Source organism: Canis lupus, chromosome 27, assembly GCF_003254725.2.
Source record: "Canis lupus dingo isolate Sandy chromosome 27, ASM325472v2, whole genome shotgun sequence".
NCBI classification, from domain to species: domain Eukaryota; kingdom Metazoa; phylum Chordata; class Mammalia; order Carnivora; family Canidae; genus Canis; species Canis lupus.
The window spans coordinates 26,671,701-26,691,958 of record NC_064269.1 but is presented as its reverse complement, the minus strand read 5'-3'; the positions used below and the strand labels follow the sequence as shown (position 1 = coordinate 26,691,958).

The following is a 20,258-nucleotide window of genomic DNA, read 5'->3' as shown; positions in this document are numbered from 1 at the left end:
GTATCCTGTGTCTTTTGATTGGAGCATTTATCCCATTTACATTCAGAGTAACTATTGAAAGACATGAATTTAGTGTCTTTGTACTACCTGTAAAGTCCCTATTTCTGTAGGTTGCCTCTATTTCTTTCCAGTCTATATTACTTTTGGGCTCTCTCTTTGCTTACAGGATCTTCTTTAATATTTCTTGCAGAGCTAATTCAGTGATCACAAATTCTTTTAGTTTCTGTTTGCCCTGGGAGCTCTTTATCTCTCCTTCCATTCTGAATGACAGCTGTACTTGATATAGTTAGTATTCTTGGCTGCATGTTTTTCTCATTTAGGACCCTGAATATATCCTGCCAGCCCTTTCTGGCCTGCCAGGTCTCTCTGGATAGGTCTGCTGCCAGTCTAATACTTCTACCCTTGAAGGTTAATTAGTTCTCGTCTTGAGCTACTTTCAGGATTTTTTATCTCTGAAGGTTGCAAGTTTCACTATTATATGTCAGAGTGTTATCTATTTATATTGATTTTGAGGGAGGTTCTCTGGACCTACTGGACATGAATGACTGCTCCCTTCCCCAGATTAAGAAAGTTCTCAGCTATGAGTTGCTTGAATATGCCTTCTGTCCTCTCTCTTTCTTCTTCCTCTGAGATTGCAGTAATTCTTATATATATATTTTTTTACTTTATGATATTGCTGATTTCTTGAAGCATCCTCTCATAGTCTATTAGTTGTTTTTTCTCTTTTCCTCAGCTTCTTTACTTTCCATCATATTGCCTTCTATGTCACTGATTCTCTCTTCGACCCCATTTACCCTAGCTGTTAGAGAATCCATTTTAGATGGTATCTGACTTAAAGCATTTTTCATTTTGGCCTGATTAGTTTTTATTTCTGCACTAAGAGATTCTGTAGTGTCTTCTGCTTTTTTCAAAGCCAGCTAGTAACTTTATAACCATTATTCTGAATTCAGTTTCTGACGTTTTACTTATATCCATATGGATTAAATCTATGGCATAGAGTATTATCTTTGGTTCTTTCTTTTGCTGTGATTTTCTCCTTCTGGTTATTTTGTCCAGAGAAGAGTAGATGAATGAGAGAACAAAATAAAAAATATCAACCATGACCCCAGTAAAATACACATTAGACAAATCTGAGGAGGTCGGAAACCAAAAAAAGAAAAGAAAAAAAAAAAGAGGGGGGAAAGATAATACAATCTCACCTGTGGACAAAACAGGGTGATCTACTTGGTCCTGGGTGCATTTTGGTCTGTTTGTTAGAAGACAGTAAATCCCCAAATTGGGATACAGATAATTAAATACAGTGATAGGAAGCCAAAAATGAAAAATATGTCTATAAAATATAAATGTAAAAATGAAAATGAAAAAAAAGACTTAAGGGAGACACCTGGGTGGCTCAGTGGTTGAGCATCTGCCTTTGACTCAGGATGGATTCCTGGGGTCCTGTGACTGAGTTCCACATCAGGCTCCCCGTGGAGAACCTGCTTCTCCCTCTGCCTATGTCTCTACCTCTCTCTCTCTGTGTGTCTCTCGTGAATAAATAGATAATCTTTACAAATGTAAATATAAATAAAGACTTAAGAGGTGTCTGAGTGGCTCAGTCAGTTAAGCATCTGCCTTTGGCTCAGGTCACGATCCCAGGGTCCTGTGATTGAGCCCCACATTGGGCTCCCTATTCAGTGGGGAGCCAGCAGCTCTCCCTGCTTGTTCTCTCTCTTTCTCTCTCTCTGTCAAATAAATAAATAAATACAATCTTCTAAAAAAGAAAAAAAAATTCTAAAATTTTTTAAAAGACTTGAAACCAAAGAATTGATAAAAATAAGAATCTAGTTGAAAAGAGAAAAAAAGGAAAAAAGAAAAGAAAAATTTAAACTGAAAGACTAAAGACTTATGAGAAAAAAAAACCTTGAATTCTATATACTATTTTCCCCTAGCGCAGAAGTTTTTTAGTTCTGAGTGTTCTGTAAATTTGATATTCAACTGATGTTCCTGCTGGTCTTCTGGGGGAGCAGCCTGTTGCACTGTTTCTCAGGTGTCTTTACCTGGGCTGAATTTCACTGCCATTGCCAGGAGCTCCGGCTCAGTGTAAGCTACTTGAGTTTGCTCTAAGTGGCTTTTGTTCCCTGAAAGGGAGATAGATAGATAGATGATAGATAGATAGATGATAGATAGATAGATAGATAGATAGATAGATAGATAGATAGATAGATAGATGATAGATAGATAGATGATAGATATTTGCTGCTTTAGAGGATGAAAAAAAAGTAGAAATGGCAGCGCCCCAGTCTCCTACCCCAAAGCTGAATGATTACTGCCCCCACTCTTCAGTGTACCCTCAGGGAAAAGCAGTCAATCCCTTTCGTGTGTGCCAAACTCCACAGACTCCTGTGGTGCACACCTGCACCAATCCTCCCAGGAGATGGAGGGGGGTTTCACCACAGCCCCGCTGCTTGCTGGGCCCCTGCTCGTGAAGCGTTTGCCTATTCATTAGGGCATCCAGACTGCTCCTCCTGGGGGAAGGAGCAGGGTCTCCCTGTGGTTGTCACTTGCTGGGCTCCTGCTTGGAGAGCAGTCAGCTAACTGTGGGGCAGGGCTTTATGGCAATCCTTGAGCTGAGAGGCCACTCTGGGGCTCACTAATTGTACCTGGCTTTTCCATGCCAATACTTGGGAACTCTGATGCACTCAGGCACCCCCATTGTTTCTGTGACCCCAGGGATCCTGAGGCCATACTGTCCCACTTGGGATTCTACCCCACTTAGCCACCTGAGCACCTTTCAGACAGGGACGTCCCGGGAATAGACTTCTAAAGTTCTGATTTTGCACTCTGCTGCTATATTACTTCCCAGTAGCTGGCTTATAGAGGCTCCCTCCCACCCTTGTCTGTCTTCCAATACATCCTCTCAGATTCATGACTCTGCACCTCCTACCTTGCAAAAGGTGGTCGCTTTTCTATTTGTAGAATTGCAGTAATTCTTTTCTTAGATCTCAGGTTGAATTCACAGGTGTTCAGAATTATTTGATAGATAACTAGCTGAGTTCAAGGGACCAGATGAAAGGCAGGCCCCCTATTCTTCTGCCATCTTCCCTCTCTGCCCCTCTTTCACATTTGAAGGACCCTTGTGATCACATTGAGTAAACCAGGATAATTCAGGATAATCCCTTTAAGGTCATCTGATTAGCAGCTCCATTTGCAACCTTAATACCTCCTTACCATTGTTACCTAATAAAGTCATCAATAGAATAATAGCACTCAAAAAAAGATGGCCAAGTTCTAACCTCCAAAATTTGTGAAAAAATGTACTCTGCATACATACCTACATTCACACACACACACACACACACACACACACTGTATATTTCATATATTTTATATATTCAGTTTTGGTACATGGTATGTTTCCAGTAATTTATTCATTTCTTTTGTTATCCAATTTATTGGCATATAATTTTTCATAGTTATCTCTAACAATCCTTTTTATTTCTTTTTCTTTTCGTTTTTTTAAGAGAGAAAGAGCATGTACACATGAGGGGGAATGGCAGAAGGAGAGAATTGTAAACAGACACTGTGCTGAACCCAAGGCAGGGCTCGATCTCACAACCCTAAGATCATGACCTGAGCTGAAATCAGGAGTCAGATGCTTAACTGACTGAGCCACCCAGGAACCCCATTTTTTAAATTTCTGTGGCATCAATTATAAAGTCTTTTTTTCATTTCTGATTTATTTTTTTGAATGTACTATCTTTTTTTCTTTGTCTAAGGTTTTGTCCATTTTTTAATCTTTTCAAAAAACCAACTTTGAGTTTCATTGACTTTTCCCATTGCTTTTCTATTTTATTTGTTATTTCTTCTCTAACTTTTGTTGTTTCCTTCTTTTGACTAACTTTGGGCTGTTTGTTCTTTTCCTATCTCATTGACATGTAAAGTTAGAGGGTTTATTTCCTCTTCCTTTAATGTAGATGCTTATCACTATGAACTTTCCTCAGTACTACCTTTGCTGTATTCCATAAATGTTTGTACATTGTGTTTTATTTTTGTTTTGAGGTATTTTCTACTTCTTTGTTTTGTTTTGTTTTGTTGTTTTGTTGTTTTGTTTGTTTGTTTTTCTAATTACTTCTTTGAATTCTTCTTTGACCCCTGGTTGTTAAGAATGTGTTGTTTAAGGAAAAAAAAAAAGAATGTGTTGTTTAATTTTCACATATTTGTGAGTTTTCCAGTTTTCCTTCAGCTGTCACTTTTAGTTTCAGTCTATCATGAGGAGAAAAAATACTTGATATAATTTCAATCTTCCTTAAATTTTTAAGATTTATTTTGTGACCTAACATCTGATATATCTTGGAGAAAGATATGTATACACTTAAGAGAAATGTGTATTTTGCTGTTAGGTAGAATGTTCTAATGTGTCATTAGGTTTATTTGCCTTGCAGTATTGTTCATGTTCTCCAGTTCTTTATTGATCTTCCATCTGTATATACTATCTATTACTTAAAAAGAGGTATTAGGGATACCTGGGTAGCTCAGCAGTTGAGCTCTGCCTTCGGTTCCGGGCATGATTCTGGAGTACAGAGATCGAGTCCCACATCGGGCTCCCTGCATGGAACCTGCTGCTCCCTCTGCCTGTGTCTCTGCCTCTCTCTCTGTGCATCTCTCATGAATAAATAAATAAAATCTTTAAAAAAAGATGTATGAATTTGTTAAATAAGGTGAACAAGTTTACATAGTAAAATTATTTAAGTAAGTCATCCCAAAGTGTCTTCAGTGTTGTTCTGTATGAGCCAAATTTTGTGGAGCTGTATACGCTTAAGAACATACATCCTTATAGTCGTGACCATTTGGATAAATAAAAATTCTAGGTTCAATGATCTCTTATTTTAATGCTTTAAAAATATATTCCTTGTTTTTATTTGTTTTGGGGCTTTCGGTCTTGTTTGTTTATATTTATACCCACTCTTGCTAATAAAAAGTGATCTGCTCTCTCTCCTAGAAAACTTCAAATTTTTCTTATTTTTAATATTCCTAAATTTCACTCTACTCTGTCTAGTTTTCTCATATGCATGCATAAGTTGGTTCTTATTATCTTTCATGTTGGATATTGTCACTTTGAACCTAAATTTTTCATCTTTTTTGAGTATTGGGAAAGTTACATTAATTATTTCTTTAAATATTTCTCATCCCTAATTTATTTTTTAGGCATTTATTATTTAGTTAAATTCCTTATGAGTTAGATCTTTAATTTGGTTTTCCAACATATGCTTTCATGTTTTTATCTTGTATATTATTTTTAAGTGTTGTATTTTTTGTACCTCACATTTTCCACTTATTCTCTTTTATTTTGCCTTTATCTTGCTAATATCATTTCTTATCTATTTTGTTATTCATTACATTTTATTTTTAAAAATATTTTATTTATTTATTTGACAGAGAGAGAGAGAGAGAGAGAGCATGAGTGGGAGAGAGGCAAAGGGACAAGCAGACTCTCTGCTGAGTGGGGAGCCCAAAAAGGGCTCAATCCCAGGACCCTGAGATTATGACCTGAGCTGAAGGCAGATGCTTAACTGACTGAGCCACCCAGGTGCCCCTTATTATACTTTGAATTCCTTTTCACTGTCTTCTAAAAACATCTACTTCTTATGTCTACCCTGTTTTTTTTCTTTTTTCTCTTTTGAACGGATTTATCTTCCTCAAATTCTCACTCTTTTGACCTAAGTTCATATTTCTCTGTTTTTGATGTTTACTCTTTCTGATAATGGGAACATGGGAAGACTAAATTTAGAATAGATGCTTGTTGATGTGAGCCCCAACAGCTCAGGAACAAGTAAGGGAGATGAGCCTTAGGGTGAAGAACCGCAGTCACTAGTAAACACACGTCACTTTGCACTTTTTAATCTGTAAGCAAATTAGCTAACCATATAGTCAACTGCCAGGATATCACAAAAGGTGAGGGATTATGACAGTGAATACATAACACTGGCTGAAATGAATCAAGTAAGAAGGATGGAAATACACAGAAATAAAAATGACAAACTGTAAAAAACACAGATGGAAATGACCCTAAGATATTTATTTAGCCAAAAGACTGCTGATGGAAACATAATTGCTCATAGCTGGTTAATAATAATAAAAAATTAAAAAAAAAGTAGTTGTCTTAATATATTAAAATTATATGAAACAATAATAAATAAAATACATATAGTTTTAAAAGACAGAGACCATTTTTTAAAAGTGTAAGGTTGATAACTTAATACCTCTTAACTATTTAGGTAAAGGGTGCCATGCAAGATATGCATCAGACAAGTGCTTTGTAAGTTTTCACTTTATAATACACATCTTTCTAACTGAGTTACAGTATATCTTACAGAGATAGTAGGCAGGACCTTCACAATCAACACTCTTCCTGTTCTTCTGGTGCTAAGAACAGTTTGTGTAAATAGAGAGTGTGAATGGAGCAAAGTTAGAGAAACAAGTCTTATATAAATAGAGAAAAAGGATGAATCACTAACAGGCTTCCTAATTTCCATACATGTTTGGTGCATTGACAAACATTCACAAACACATTCACGAACTCATGAATATAATTTCCTTTGAACCTGAGATTGACTCTATGAAATAAGTTAAATATTATACATTATCCTTGTGTGGATGAGGAAACTGAAGTTCAATGAATTGTGTAACATTTCCATCTTTGTTAGGTTATTAAGTGAAACAAAGGGCAACTAGGTCTAGACCTTCTCATTGCAAAGTACATTCTGTTTTCTTGCATCACATGCACACCAAGTCCATGGACAGTTTCTACTTTTGCCAAGAAGAAAACAGTGCAGAGAGTGGGAGACATAAGGAAAAAGAAGGGGGAAAATATGAGATGTAGAATCCAGATATGAAACAAAATCAGGCGAAGAGAGAAAGAATGTATCTAGAACCTAATTTTTCTGAAACACACAAGTAATTTGTCTTCTAATCCTAGGTGGAATAGTATATTAAATTTATGATACTTTCAATTCTAAATTAAACTAAAACCTATGGAAGTATAGAGCTAATAACAAAGACATTCACAAAGCATTCTAACTAGAAATTCTTCTAAGCAACTGTTATCTAATAGGCATGAAAAACATTAGATGTAGTTTTCAAAAGATAACTGAAAGCAAAAAAAAAAAAGGTAAATGGTAATTTGTAGTATTCTACAATGATAATTTTGCATTTCAGTAAAACAAGCTAAAAGAGTGCCCCATATCATCGTGGAAAATAGACAAGCTTTAAAAAATAAGAACTCTGAAAATAAAAATGGAAATAATGAAGGATTAAATTTCAACAAACATTTAATGAATGTATACTCATCCTATTTTCCAATTTTGCCTGACTTCTTATCATCCCAGCCCCCCACCCCACTTTCTATGGCTCTCTCTTTAATAAGATTCTCCCCCTAACTTTATTTGGCTGTAGTCAATCTAAACTCTTCTTTTTTTTAATTTTTCAGGCTAAAATGGACTACAGGGTTTTTGTTTTTGCTTTTAGAGAGAGAGAAAGGAAGCACAAGTTCAAGAACAAGTGCACAAGTACAGGGAGCATGAGCAGAGGGAGAGGGAGAGAGAGCAGAAGTCAAGATATGGTCACTCCGTGAATAAGATTTGAAGGTTCTATGGCCTCACCGCAAAGCCATAAGAATGAGAAACTAACCTTACACATTTTCTCCTGTCAACTCCAATCCAGAATCTGACTACTTTTGTTTGCCTTCCCACGTCTTTCTCCAGGTGGTTTTTGTTTTCCTCTTAGACTTTATAATTGGTTTTTGCTGGAGGATCAGTTTTGTGGGAATTTACTGAGCTCTTTTGGACATGGAAATGGTTATACATATTTAAAGATCACCCTGGCTATAGTGTGAAAAGGATAACAATGAGAGATGCCGATTAGAAAAGTGGTAGGTAATCTGGGTGAAAAATGATGGTCATTTAAGTAGAAATATGAAGCGAAGCATGTCAAAAAGAGAGATATTTATAAGGTTACATTTTTAACTTTGGAGAATTGATTGGACGTAATCGAGAAGAGAGCAGCTTCTAGCCTGAATAACAGAAAGAGGTGAAAAAAGAGGAAGAAGAAAGAGATCTGGACATAAAAGTGAAAAGCCTGAGTGGAGTTCTAATGTAGGCATTTTGGAAAAACAATCTAAAATTCAGCAAAAGCAGTCTTGGCTCAAGATACAGATTTGGTAATCATCAGCATTTAGATGGTAATAAAAACAATGATAATTGGAGAGCTTTCCCAGAAAGGGTACATGGAGTAAAAAAAGAAGAGAGTCTGAAACACAACCCTGAAAAAAAAAATTTGAACCGTGAGAATAACATAAGCCTGCTCAGGATACTTGAGACGAGTGATGCAAAAAACAAGATTTGATTCATGCAAATGTAAACAACTCAGTTTTACCGGAAAGGACAGGAAAGAGAATTATGGAAAAGTGAGGGTGCAGTGCAGCAGGAATTTTATTTTAAAGGAATAAACTTGAAAATTGATTAATTATACAGCTATTCCCTAGCAAATTTCAAAACAACCTCCAGACAAGACTCTCTTGAGCCACAAACCTGCCAGTTGTGTCTACTTGATGCACATTTATTCTTAGGAATCTCAAACCTGTGAAAAACTGATTTCAGTGTTTTTAACCCCAAGACTTCTCTTTTTCTCATATCAAATAACAATGTTAGTACATACAATTATCTAAACTAGAAACTTGGAAAATAAAATCAGAAAATTTATTTTCCCTTATTCCCAATCTTATTGATTCTCCCCTTAAACTTCTCCAAAGTGTGTTTGTGATCTTTTGTTTCTTTTCCAACAGACTTTTTTTTCCCCTGAAGTCAGCTTTCTAACAAATTTCTTTGTCATAAGTCCATCTTCTACATAGATACCGGAATTAAGCATCTAAAATCTAATTTCCTTATATTACATTTAAAAATACAATTTCATCCCCCAATGTTTGGCATATTTCTATCCTTATATTCCACCTACATAGATACTCTTTTTTGTTTTGCAAATGATTTGTGTTCTTTCACTACATGGGCTTTTAATGTGTTTCCTATTTTGTTTTAAATGTTTATTCTTCAATTTCTAAGTTTCTATTATTTCTTAAAAACTTAGTTCAGGGATGCCTGGGTTGCTCAGTAGTTGATCGGCTGCCTTTGGCTCAGGGCATCAAGGGTCCCGGGATCAAGTCCCACATTGGGCTCCCTGCAGGGGGCCTCCTTTTCCCTCTGCCTATGTCTCTGCATCTCTCTCTGTGTCTCTCATGAATAAACAAGTAAATAAATCTTAAAAAAAAAAAAAAAAGACTTAGTTCAGATGTCACTATATCTACAGAAACTTTAACCACTGTAGACAATATTAAGCATCTTTCCTATGTACTCATGACATTATAAATTTATAGTATTCATTACATTATTATGCTGGCATTATTTATTGTTTTTGCCCCAGAAATTATGTTTTTTTAGGGCATTTATTATGTCTAGCTTTTCTTCCCTTCTTACTCTGCACCTGTCTCAACTCTAAGATATTGTGGAGTAATTGCCATATTGGAATTGCTCAATAAATGTTTGTTGAGTAAATGGATTGAGGTTCAAGTGAGTTAACTGAGTTAATCATGGCTGTACCTCTGGCAAAATAGAAACTTGGAACCATCTTCTGACTTCAATTCCAGAACTCTTGACAAAAAAAAAATAAATAATAAATAAAAAAATAATGAACTGACTGGCCTGATTACAGGTAAACATAGACTTTATCTCTTACCTAAATACCAGCTATTTCTTTCTACCTGTGATACTTTAATATCCGTTTGATAATTGTGAACATTTGTATTTCTGTTTTGAAATCTTTCAGTCTTAAATTCTCTACCTCATGACATAGGCATTTTAATGATTTTTACTAAAGATTTCAGCTTTCTTGTTCCTTTTTTTTAAGATCTGAGAAAATCATCATATCATTCTTTCTCTGCACTTCAGTCCTGCATTAGGGACAGAGTTAAAATGCCCATCTCATAGAGTTATAGTTAGATTAAAAGAAGGCACATTTATAAATCTATCTATATTAACTCATTTCATATCCTTCTAAATCCCAGCTCACTGGTGAGATTCTACTGTGGTTATGTGTTTATATCTATTACCTTTTTTCTTTAAAATTTTTAAATTTTATTTCCTTTTTATTTTTTGAATTTTATTTTATTTAAATTCAATTAATTAACATGTAGTATATTATTAGTTTCAGAGATAGAGTTCAGTGACCTTTTTCCTTTCTAAAAAAAAAGTAGCTTGGAATTATGCTGTGAGGTTTTTTACCCTTTTGAATCTCTTATCTAGAGCTAATTTTCTTTTCAAAATTGAAGAAATGGATTGTTAAAAGCTTTCTCTGAACTTTTAGAAATTTCCTTTTAAAAGACAGGGTTTATATTTGGTTATATTTATATCTGCTCTAATGAGATGTTCTGTTATTTTCTGAAATTTTCTCCTCTTTGATTTCACAAATGAGTGCTTTGATGGTCAGCATTTAGATGAGCATATTTTTCTATTTCTTCAATAATCAATAAATCATATTGTCAATACGCGCATTACTAATTCTGCAATACCTTTAATAGCACATGGCATAAAACTGTGTTTAGCTAAATGATTGATCTGAATGAATTTTTGATCTGAATGAATTTAAAGCTAAAAGCTGGGTGATGGTAGTTCACAATGGTAATAAAAATACACTTATCAGTATTAACTGTGTGGCTAGTACTATGCCAAGATCTTTATGTATATTATTTCAATTAATCATTATAATAACTTTTGTGTGATTATCTCCATCTAAAAATTGAGGAAACTAAAAAATGAGAGGTTTCACTACATGTCCACTCCATAATTTAGCCAACAATCTCAAAACATTTATTGAGTCTTTGCTTATTATGTGTCAGGTATCTGAGTTTGATAGAGAACCTGGTAATATTTTTTCTGTTTATTTATTAGAAGAGAAACCAAAACTTGAAGCCTTTCTGTTCTTTATAGCAGACTGAGCATAAGACAGAAGCCATGTCTTCCTACAATTTTAATAAATAATCTTAAAAAGTATTAAAAGCAACTTAATAACTCTGCTAAAACACAAGGATGATGTTAGATATGGGCTTTTTATATATAGACTTTATTCTGCTGAGATAATTTCCTTCTATTCCTAATTTGTTGAGTGCTACTATCATAAGACTGCTGAATTTTCTGAAATGCTTTTTCTGCATCTATTGAGATGATTATGTGGTTTTATTCTTTATTTTGTTATTTTTTAAAAGATTTTATTTATTTATTCATGAGAGACACACAGAGAGAGGCAGAGACACAGGCAGAGGGAGAAGCAGGCTCCCAGAGCTGAAGGCAGACACTCAACCACTGAGCCACCCAAGCGTCTCTATTCTTCATTCTGTTAAGGTGATATATTAGATTGGGTAATTTTCATATGTTGAATCCAACTTGCATTCCAGCTATAAATTCCACTTGGTTATGATGTATGATCCTTTTAATGCATTGTTAATTACAGTTTGCAAGGATTTTTTTGAGAAATTTTAAATACTCATCAGAGATATTAGTCTGTAGTTCATTTCCTTGTGATGTCTTTGTCCAGCTTTAATATCAGGTAATGTGGCCTCATTTAATGAATTTGGGAGTATATCCTTCTTTTCAATTCTTTGGAAGAGTTTGAGAAGTATTAGCATTAATTCTTTTTTAAATGTGTGGTAGAATTCTCCAGTGAAACCGTCTTGTCCTGGGCTTTCTTTGTTGGGAAGTTTCTAATTGCAGCTTTAATCTCCTCACTACATACAGATCTGTTCAGATTTTTAGATTGCTATGTTTGGTTACCCAATTCTTTGGCATATAATTGTTCATAGTTGTGTCATAACTTATTTTATTTCTGTGGCATTATTTGTAATGTCTCCTCTTTCATATCTTATTTTAGCTATTTGAGTCTCCTCTTTTTCTCAGTTAATCTGTCAAATTTGTTGATCTCTTTAAAAATCGAACTCTTAGTTTCATTGATTTTTTCTATTCCCTTTTCATTGATCTACACTCCAATAGTTTCTACTATTAGTTTTGTCACTGTTTGCTTCATATATTTGACTGTTTTAATGTTAGTTACATATATATGTTTGTAATTGTTATATTTTCTGCTAAATTGACCCTTTTTCATTATATAATGTCCTTTGTCTTTTGTGACAGTTTTTGTCTTAAAGACTATTTTGTCTGTAAAAGTACAGCCTCTTCTGTTCTCTTTAGGTTCTTGTTTGCATAAAATATTAGTTTTCACCTGTTTGGGCAGCTATAACAAAAATACCATAGACTGGGTGGTTTAAATAAAAAATATTTATTTCTCATAGTTTTAGAGGTTGAGAAATTCAAAATCAAAGATTTTGGCAGATTAGGCTACTGGTGATGGCTTGTTTCCTGATTCATAGATGTCTATTTTCTCATTGTGTCTTCATATGATGGAAAAAGGGCATGAGAACTCTCTGGGGTATATTTTACAAGGAACTAATCCTATTCATAGGAGCTCTGTCCTCTTGACATAATAACTTCCCAAAGGCTGCATTTCTTAATACCATCTCTTTGGTGGTTAGGTTTTCAACATGAATTTTGAAGGCACAGAAACATTAGCTTATTACATACCCTTTCATTTTTAGCCTTTTGGTATCCTAGAACCAAAGTGAATCCTTTATAGACAGCATATAGTTGAATCTTATTTTCTTAATCAATTCAGGCAATTTAATCAAGTTATGTTTAAATTAATTATGGGTAGGAAAGAACAATTACCATGTTGTCAATTGTTTCTGTCTTAAAATTTTTTGTTCTCTTTCCCTCCTTGAATTTTTTGTGTTTATTTATTTATTTATTTATTTATTTATTTATTTATTTATTGTAATGATGTGTTTTGATTCTGTATTCATTTCCCTTTATGTGTACTTTATAGACATGTTTTTGTGGGTACCATTGCAATACATAAAACAAGTTATAGTTATAACCATCTGTTTTAAACTAAGAACAACTAAACTTCAATTGCATGTGAAAACTACTCTTTTATATATTTGCCCCTATCCTACTTCTTTGTTGTTAATGACACAAATTACTCCTTTTCAATTGCATTAACATAGATTTATAATTACTTTTTACTCTTTTAAAAGTCTGTTAAGTTTATAAGTGATTTACTCATCTACATTGCAATAATACAGGATTTTATACTTCCTTTACTAGGGAATTTTATATTTCGGTATGGTTTTGTGCTGCTATTCATCATCCATTCACTTCAATTTCTAGAACTTTCAGTATTTCTTGGAGGAAAAAATCTAGTGGTTGTGAATTCCCTCAGTTTTGACTTACTGGGAAAATCTTGATTTCTCCTTGTTCTTTAAGGACAGTTTTGACAAATATAATATTCTTGTTGACAGTCTTTTTCTTTTAGTACTTTGAATATTTTATTCTATTCCTTTCTAGAATAAGGTTTTTTTGCTGAAAAATGTGATGATAATCTAATGAGAATTCTCTTGTATGTGATGAGTTGCCTTTCTTTTACTGCTTTCAAGATTTTCTTTTTGGCTGTGACTTTTGACAATTTGATTATGATGTGTCATGATGTAAGTCTCATTACGTTTGTCCTAGATGAGCTTCTTTGAATTTATCAAATTTACATGTACATTTCTTTACTTAGATTTGGAAAATTTGAGGCTATAGTTGTTAAATAATTTTTCTGCCCCTTTCTCTTTCTTCTTCTGGTATTTTCATAATGCAAATACTATTCTGCTTGATGGTGGTGTCCCACAGGTCCTTTACATTTTTCATTTTTATTCATTCTTTTTTTTTTTTTCCCCTTGGCCCACTCTGAGTTTGTTGATTCTTTTTCTGTCTGGTCAAGTTTAATTTAGAGTTAGTCTAGTGAAGTTTTCAATCCAAGTAATGTCTTCTTCAGTTCCAGAATTTCTGTTTGGTTCTTCTTCCTAATTTCTATTTCTTCATTAATAATCTCACTTATTTCTTCAAATATGCTGCGGTTTCCTCTTCTTTTATATGTCGTATCTTTTTTGTTGTTGGAATTTTGGCATTTGAAGAATCAGCCAATTATTTCAGACTTTGTGTTTTTGTACAGGGATGTGTTTTACTAGTTAAGCTACAGATTCTTTAGACCTCTCAAGTTTTTTTCTGGGTATGTGTCCTCCTTGGGCTATTTGAAGAAGTTTGCTGTCTGTCTACTTAGGAGTTCTTCCTGGGGTCTGAAATATTGCACCCTCCCTGGTTTAGTAAATTGCAATACTGGTACTCCACCTAGTGTCTATCCGTGGTACTACAGATTCTGGTTCAGGGTTTATTGTCTTAAATCTGAGATCCTCAACTCTGGCCATCCACTCTTGTCAGTACTTGAATACAAGCTGGTCCCTCATGCTGCCTCTAAGTCATAACATTGGATATAAGTCCCATTCCTTTCTCTCCCCTGGATACTTGAAGGGAAGAAAAGATGGGAGGTGAGGGTTTTGTCCCAATTGCATTAATGATGCTTTGTTGAGGGAAGACTCTGGCAAGAAAATTGAGTGTCACAGATTTTCCTATTGGGACTTGTATGGTTGGCTTTACACTGTATAGGATGCATAAATGTTCACAATGTTAATTCTGCCAATCCATGAGCATGGAATATTTTTCCATCTCTTTGTGTCTTTCTCAATTTCTTTCAGAAGTGTTCTATAGTTTTTAGGATATAGATCCTTTACCTCTTTGGTTAGGTTTATTCCTAGGTATCTTATGCTTTTGGGTGCAATTGTAAATGGGATTGACTCCTTAATTTCTCTTTCTTCAGTCTCATTGTTAGTGTATAGAAATGCCACTGATTTCTGGGTATTGATTTTGTATCCTGCCATGCTACCAAATTGCTGTATGAGTTCTAGCAATCTTGGGGTGGAGGCTGTTGGGTTTTCTATGTAGAGTATCACGTCATCAGCGAAGAGGGAGAGTTTGACTTCTTTGCCAATTTGAATGCCTTTAATGTCTTTTTGTTGCCTGATTGCTGAGGAATATAAATAATAGTGAAAGGGAATAGAAGGGAAGGGAGAGGAAATGGGTAGGAAATATCAGAAAGGGAGACAGAACATAAAGACTCCTAACTCTGGGAAATGAACTAGGGGTGGTGGAAGGGGAGGAGGGTGGGGGGTGGGGGTGAATGAGTGACGGGCACTGAGGGGAGCACTTGACGGGATGAGCATTGGGTGTTATTCTGTATGTTGGTAAATTGAACACCAATAAAAAATAAATTTATTATAAAAAAAAGGATACAGAAATGTTTAAATGGTTTTTGGATTTCATTCTTCCCTGATGTAAGTTATAGTCAAGTGAGGGCAATATATATTACACAAATAAGTAAATAAAAATATTGTGAGGGGAAAGTGGTATAATTTTAAGTAGGTTGGTTAAGGAAAGCCTCACTGTGAACGTTATATTGAGCAAATCCCTCAAAGATGTCAAAGAGTAAATGATAGGGATATAACCATGGGGAAGAGTTTTCCTTGCAGGAAGCAAAGCAAGAACAAAGACCCTGAGTCAGAAAAATAAACCTGGAATACTCAAGGTAAGACAAGAAGGCTCGTGTGGACGGAGAGGAATGAGCAAGTACTGGAGTAACAGAAATGAGATCAGAAGGATAAAATGGAATATTTGTGGGGAAGGGATAATTGAGGGAGAACAGACCATTTAGAGCCTTTTAGGTCATTGGAAAGATTCGATATTACTAAGAGTGAGGTGGGAAAACATGGAGGGGTGGCATAATCTAATTTTATTTTGAAAGAATTTTTGTAGTTACTGTACTGAGAACAGGCTGAAAGGGGGATGAGAGCAGAAAGAGAAAGATCTGGTAGGAGGCTAATGTGGTGATCCAGGCTAAATGATGGTGGCTACCACTGGTGGTGTAAGAAGTAATAAGAAAAACCCATCTGAATCAGCTTGAATTGCTATAAGAAAATACTAGAGTCATGTATTTTAAGTCACGTAGTGACTTAGAAAACAGAAATTTATTTCTCATGGTTCTGGGGCCTGGAAGTTTTGAAATCTGGGTATCAGCATGGTTGAGTTCTGCTTAGAATGCTCTTCCTCATTTTCAGATGGCTATCTTCTTGTATCCTCACAAAGCAGTGGGAGAAAAGTAAGCTCCTCTAGGACACTAATCTTATCATGAGAGTTTTATGACCTAAGTCCCAAAGCACCCATCTCCAAATATTAGGGATTAGGGTTTCAACATATGAATTTGGTGGGAACACAAACATACAGTCCATAGTAGAAGAATATTTTAATGCTGGATATAAAAGGAATTTACTTATGGGTATAAATGTGGACCATAAGAAGGATGAATCAACACATTCTGTTAAAGCGAATTTGAAAATAAAACATTTGTAACCACTAGAATTAAAGTATTTTATTAGGATGTTGAATATACTGCTTTGTTGTTTTCATTTTAATTTGGATTTCTCTGATAATAGTGAGGTTTTATAAATTAAAAAAAAAAGCCATTTTCCAGCTGATGTCCTGGAAATGCCATCTTTGAGAATGTGTAGCCACTCCCCTCACAGTTAGTTACTTTTCATGGGGGAATAAAGAATAGCTTAGATCGTGGCCATCTCAGGTCATTATCTAGCTTCTTAAAAATGAGTTAATAATATTAAATGAAAAATAAGAACTTTGACTGTTCTGCTCTAATTATCTGATGTTGTAACCAAGTTAGAAAATTATGTTTTATCTGTATAATGATAATAACATTAAAAAGACTAGGAAGGATCAATTGGTATAGTGGAAGATGGGTATGATTTCTATGATAAAAATAATGTTCTTAAGTAAATAAGATAAGTTATTTTTAATTCAATACATATAAGGCCTATAGTCTTTTTGTTAATAATTTTCTCCTTTCTTTCTGCTTTTTCCTAGATGTTCTTAGTAGCCCTGTCATTCAGCTTTATGTGTAAGGCACTAGGTGGAGTTGTTATGAAAAGTTCCATCACTCAAATTGAAAGGAGATTTGACATATCATCTTCTATTTCTGGCTTAATTGATGGAGGCTTTGAAATTGGTAATTTTTATTTCTATTTTTATTATTACTTAGTAATAAGATTTGCAGAAGTAAAAACTGCTCATACCAGCCCTACACCACTAATTCTCAGTCAGGAGTAAATTTGCCCTCCAGGGACAATTTGATGATAATGGATGTTATTTTTGGTTATTATAACTGATGGGAAGGAGATTGTTATAGGCATCTTGTTGTAGGGGCCAAAGGTGCCACTACACATCCTACAATGCACAGGACAAAACCCATGACAAAGAATTCTTCAGCCCAGAATGTCAATAAGCAGACATTGAGAAACTTTAATCTATACAAACTCATTGCTTACAAACTAATATTTTGCAGGGCTTTACCTTCCCTCTTTCAAGATGCCCTTGTATAATAAATAAATAGATAAATACATACATACATAAATAAATAAATGTTGGAGAGAGGATTATGATTCTGATGATTTGAGGGAAGAGGAAGAGCTTTGAAGCAACTTCTGTTAGGTTTGTGCTGTTTGCATATAAAATTTTGAAATGAAAAATATTTTTGTTTTTAGAACATTGAATATATTGCTTTGTTGTCTTTAATTTGGATTTCTCTAATAACAGTAAGGTTTTATATAATATTGGATTATAATTATAATGGGTTATAATTATGAATCAGTAGCTCATTACCTTCTCCCTTATAGCCTTTAAAAACTTTTAAACAATATTCAAATTTATCAAACAAAAGTTTTAAAGTATTATAAAATGTTTAACTTTCAACAGCTTCACAGTTTCTGTTATTCCTGAATTTTGCAAAGAACTGAATCTGTTAACACCCACTGAATTAATTCCACTCTGGATTTTCAGGCATCAATGTCTTCCTGAAAATATTTCTTTGTTTCTTTTAACATTTCCTGTGTTTCTTCTTGAGAATGGCTAATGAAAACATGACCAATTTGGTCAGGTATCAATAAGCAGTTCTTATGTGCAGGCATGATGTCTTCACAAGCATCTTCTAAATTTTGGAGTTGTTTCATTTTCACTTCTTTTTTCCTTCAGCTCTACTTGTATTCAGTGCAAATTTGTTTTTCTTTTGTTGATCTTCAAAAATAATATTAACATTTTCTCAGTCTCCTTCATGGTGGCTGTCATCTTGGGCCCTTTTTAGACTTTTTAATGATTTGAAGGGACTCAAAATTATGTCTGTTGTATTAATTACAAATATTTTCTATAAGTTTGCTGTTTATTTTTAACTTATCTTAAAATATATTAGCTGTTGAATATTTTTAAAAATAATTGTATAAAGGAAGACCCATGTATCTTCTTACTATGAATTCGGCATTTTCATGATTAAGAGGCCATTTCACCCTTCATATCTTTTACCCTTCTGTTTCTGGGATTTAATGAAACCGTCTAAAATTTTAGTTTTGGACTGTTAATTAGCTTTAAATTCTAATTCAGTGTGTGTTTCTTCTTATTGATGAATAGATTCTTAATATTTTTGTTAAAATTTGTAGCTGTTTGACAGCCATTATGTGTGCATGGTTTTAAGTTTTACTGGTTTCTTTGCTTACCACTGTTAATTGAATCCTATGACTTCAAATCTCATCTTTAGTTTTTGTGGAGTATATATTCAAGTAGTTATTTTTTCCTGGAAATAATTGAAATAACATATTCCAAGCCATTGTTTGTTGGAAAATGCATTACTCTACCATTATATTCAAGCAACAATTTGATTATAGAATTAAAATTTCAAAATCTTTTTTCCTCAAAACATTTAAAACATGTATCTGTTTTATAATATTCAGTGTTACATATAAGAAATCATTATCAATGTCATTGTCATGCACCAATAAGTATCTCCTCTTTATCCTTGAATTTCAGAAATTTTACCAACATATTTCTGAACTGTTTCTTTTACATTACTTAATGCTGGAGAAGTATAGAAGTTTGTATCTGAAAGCTTAAGTCTTCTTTTAAATGAAGGAGTTTCTTTTTTTTTTTTTTTTAAGATTTTATTTACTTATTCATGAGAGATACAGAGAGAGGCAGAGAGGTAGGCAAAGGGAGAAGCAGGCTCCCTGCAGGGAGCCAATGTAGGACAGAATCCTGGAACTCTGGGCCTGGAACTCTAGGGATCACCACGCCCTGAGCCAAAGGCAGATACTCAACCACTGAGCCACCCAGGCGTTCCTTTATTTTCTACTTTTAAGTTTGTTTCTTCTCTTCTATTTTCTTATTTATTTCTTCTGAAACATATACTAGAAGAATGTTAAATTTCCTCACAATTTTGTTCCTTTAACTTTTTCTAAAATTTTCCTTTTTTTTTTTTTTTTTTTTTTGCTTTATGTTCCATCAGTCTTCTCTGATACCATCTTCCATCTTACCAGGTCCCAATATGTACATTTTTTAATACTATTTTTAATTTACAAAAATTCTTTACTGTTCTCTTATTATTTTTAGTCTACCAGTTCTTTTTTTTTTTTAAGATTTTATTTATTTATTCATGAGAGACACAGAAAGAGAAAGAGGGAGAGACGCAGGCAGAGGGAGAAGCAGGCTCCATGCAGGGAGCCCGATGTGGGACTCGATCCCAGGTCTCCAGGATCAGGCCCTGGGCTGAAGGCAGCGCCAAACGGCTGAGCCACCCAGGTTGCCCTAGTTATTTTATGGATGCAACCTACCCTTTACCTCTAAAGAGACTAACTAGATTTTTTCAGTTTCTCCTCGTTTTAGTTTCTTTATTTAAGGGTTTCTCCATGAGTAACTTTATCTGCCAGTTCATTTTGGTGCTGTTATTTCATGCTTTTTTCCTCCCATCAAATGTTCACTAATTCTTGGTTGTTATTTGTTATTATACATGTAGCTCCAAATGGATCTGGTTGGTCATGACTTCCTACACTTGGAATGCTCTTCATCTCCTTTTTATTCTAGATAACTAATACTCTACATTAAATCTCAAGTGACCTCTACTCCAGAAAACTTTATTTCAGCCCCTACTTAATTTAAGCTCTTCCTTTCTGTGGTCTAATATCACCCCTGTTCATCTACTTATTTTTATCATTGGTATATAATTTCCTGGAGGACAAATACTATGGTTTATTCTCTTCTTTATATTTCCAGCTCCTAGTACTATGGCAGGTACTTAATAGAAACTTAAGGAATGGTAAGAGTAAGTTAATAAATGTTCAAATGAGCACCTTTCTCTCA

At 34.2% G+C, this 20,258-nt stretch overlaps 1 protein-coding gene and 1 pseudogene across 9 annotated transcripts in view; one reads left to right on the top strand and one right to left on the bottom strand.

Annotated features, from left to right (window-relative positions):
• The window catches only part of SLCO1B3 (solute carrier organic anion transporter family member 1B3), an 85,216-nt gene that overhangs the window by 36,886 nt on the left and 28,072 nt on the right, over positions 1 to 20,258 (top strand). For all 9 annotated transcript variants that reach the window (XM_025455284.3, XM_035707346.2, XM_035707347.2 and 6 more), the window contains one exon: positions 16,944 to 17,085. In XM_025455284.3, coding sequence (XP_025311069.2) covers positions 16,944 to 17,085 — 142 coding nt within the window. The remainder of the gene's footprint in view (positions 1 to 16,943; positions 17,086 to 20,258) is intronic.
• On the bottom strand, positions 17,818 to 18,200 carry LOC112665477 (prefoldin subunit 4-like; annotated as a pseudogene).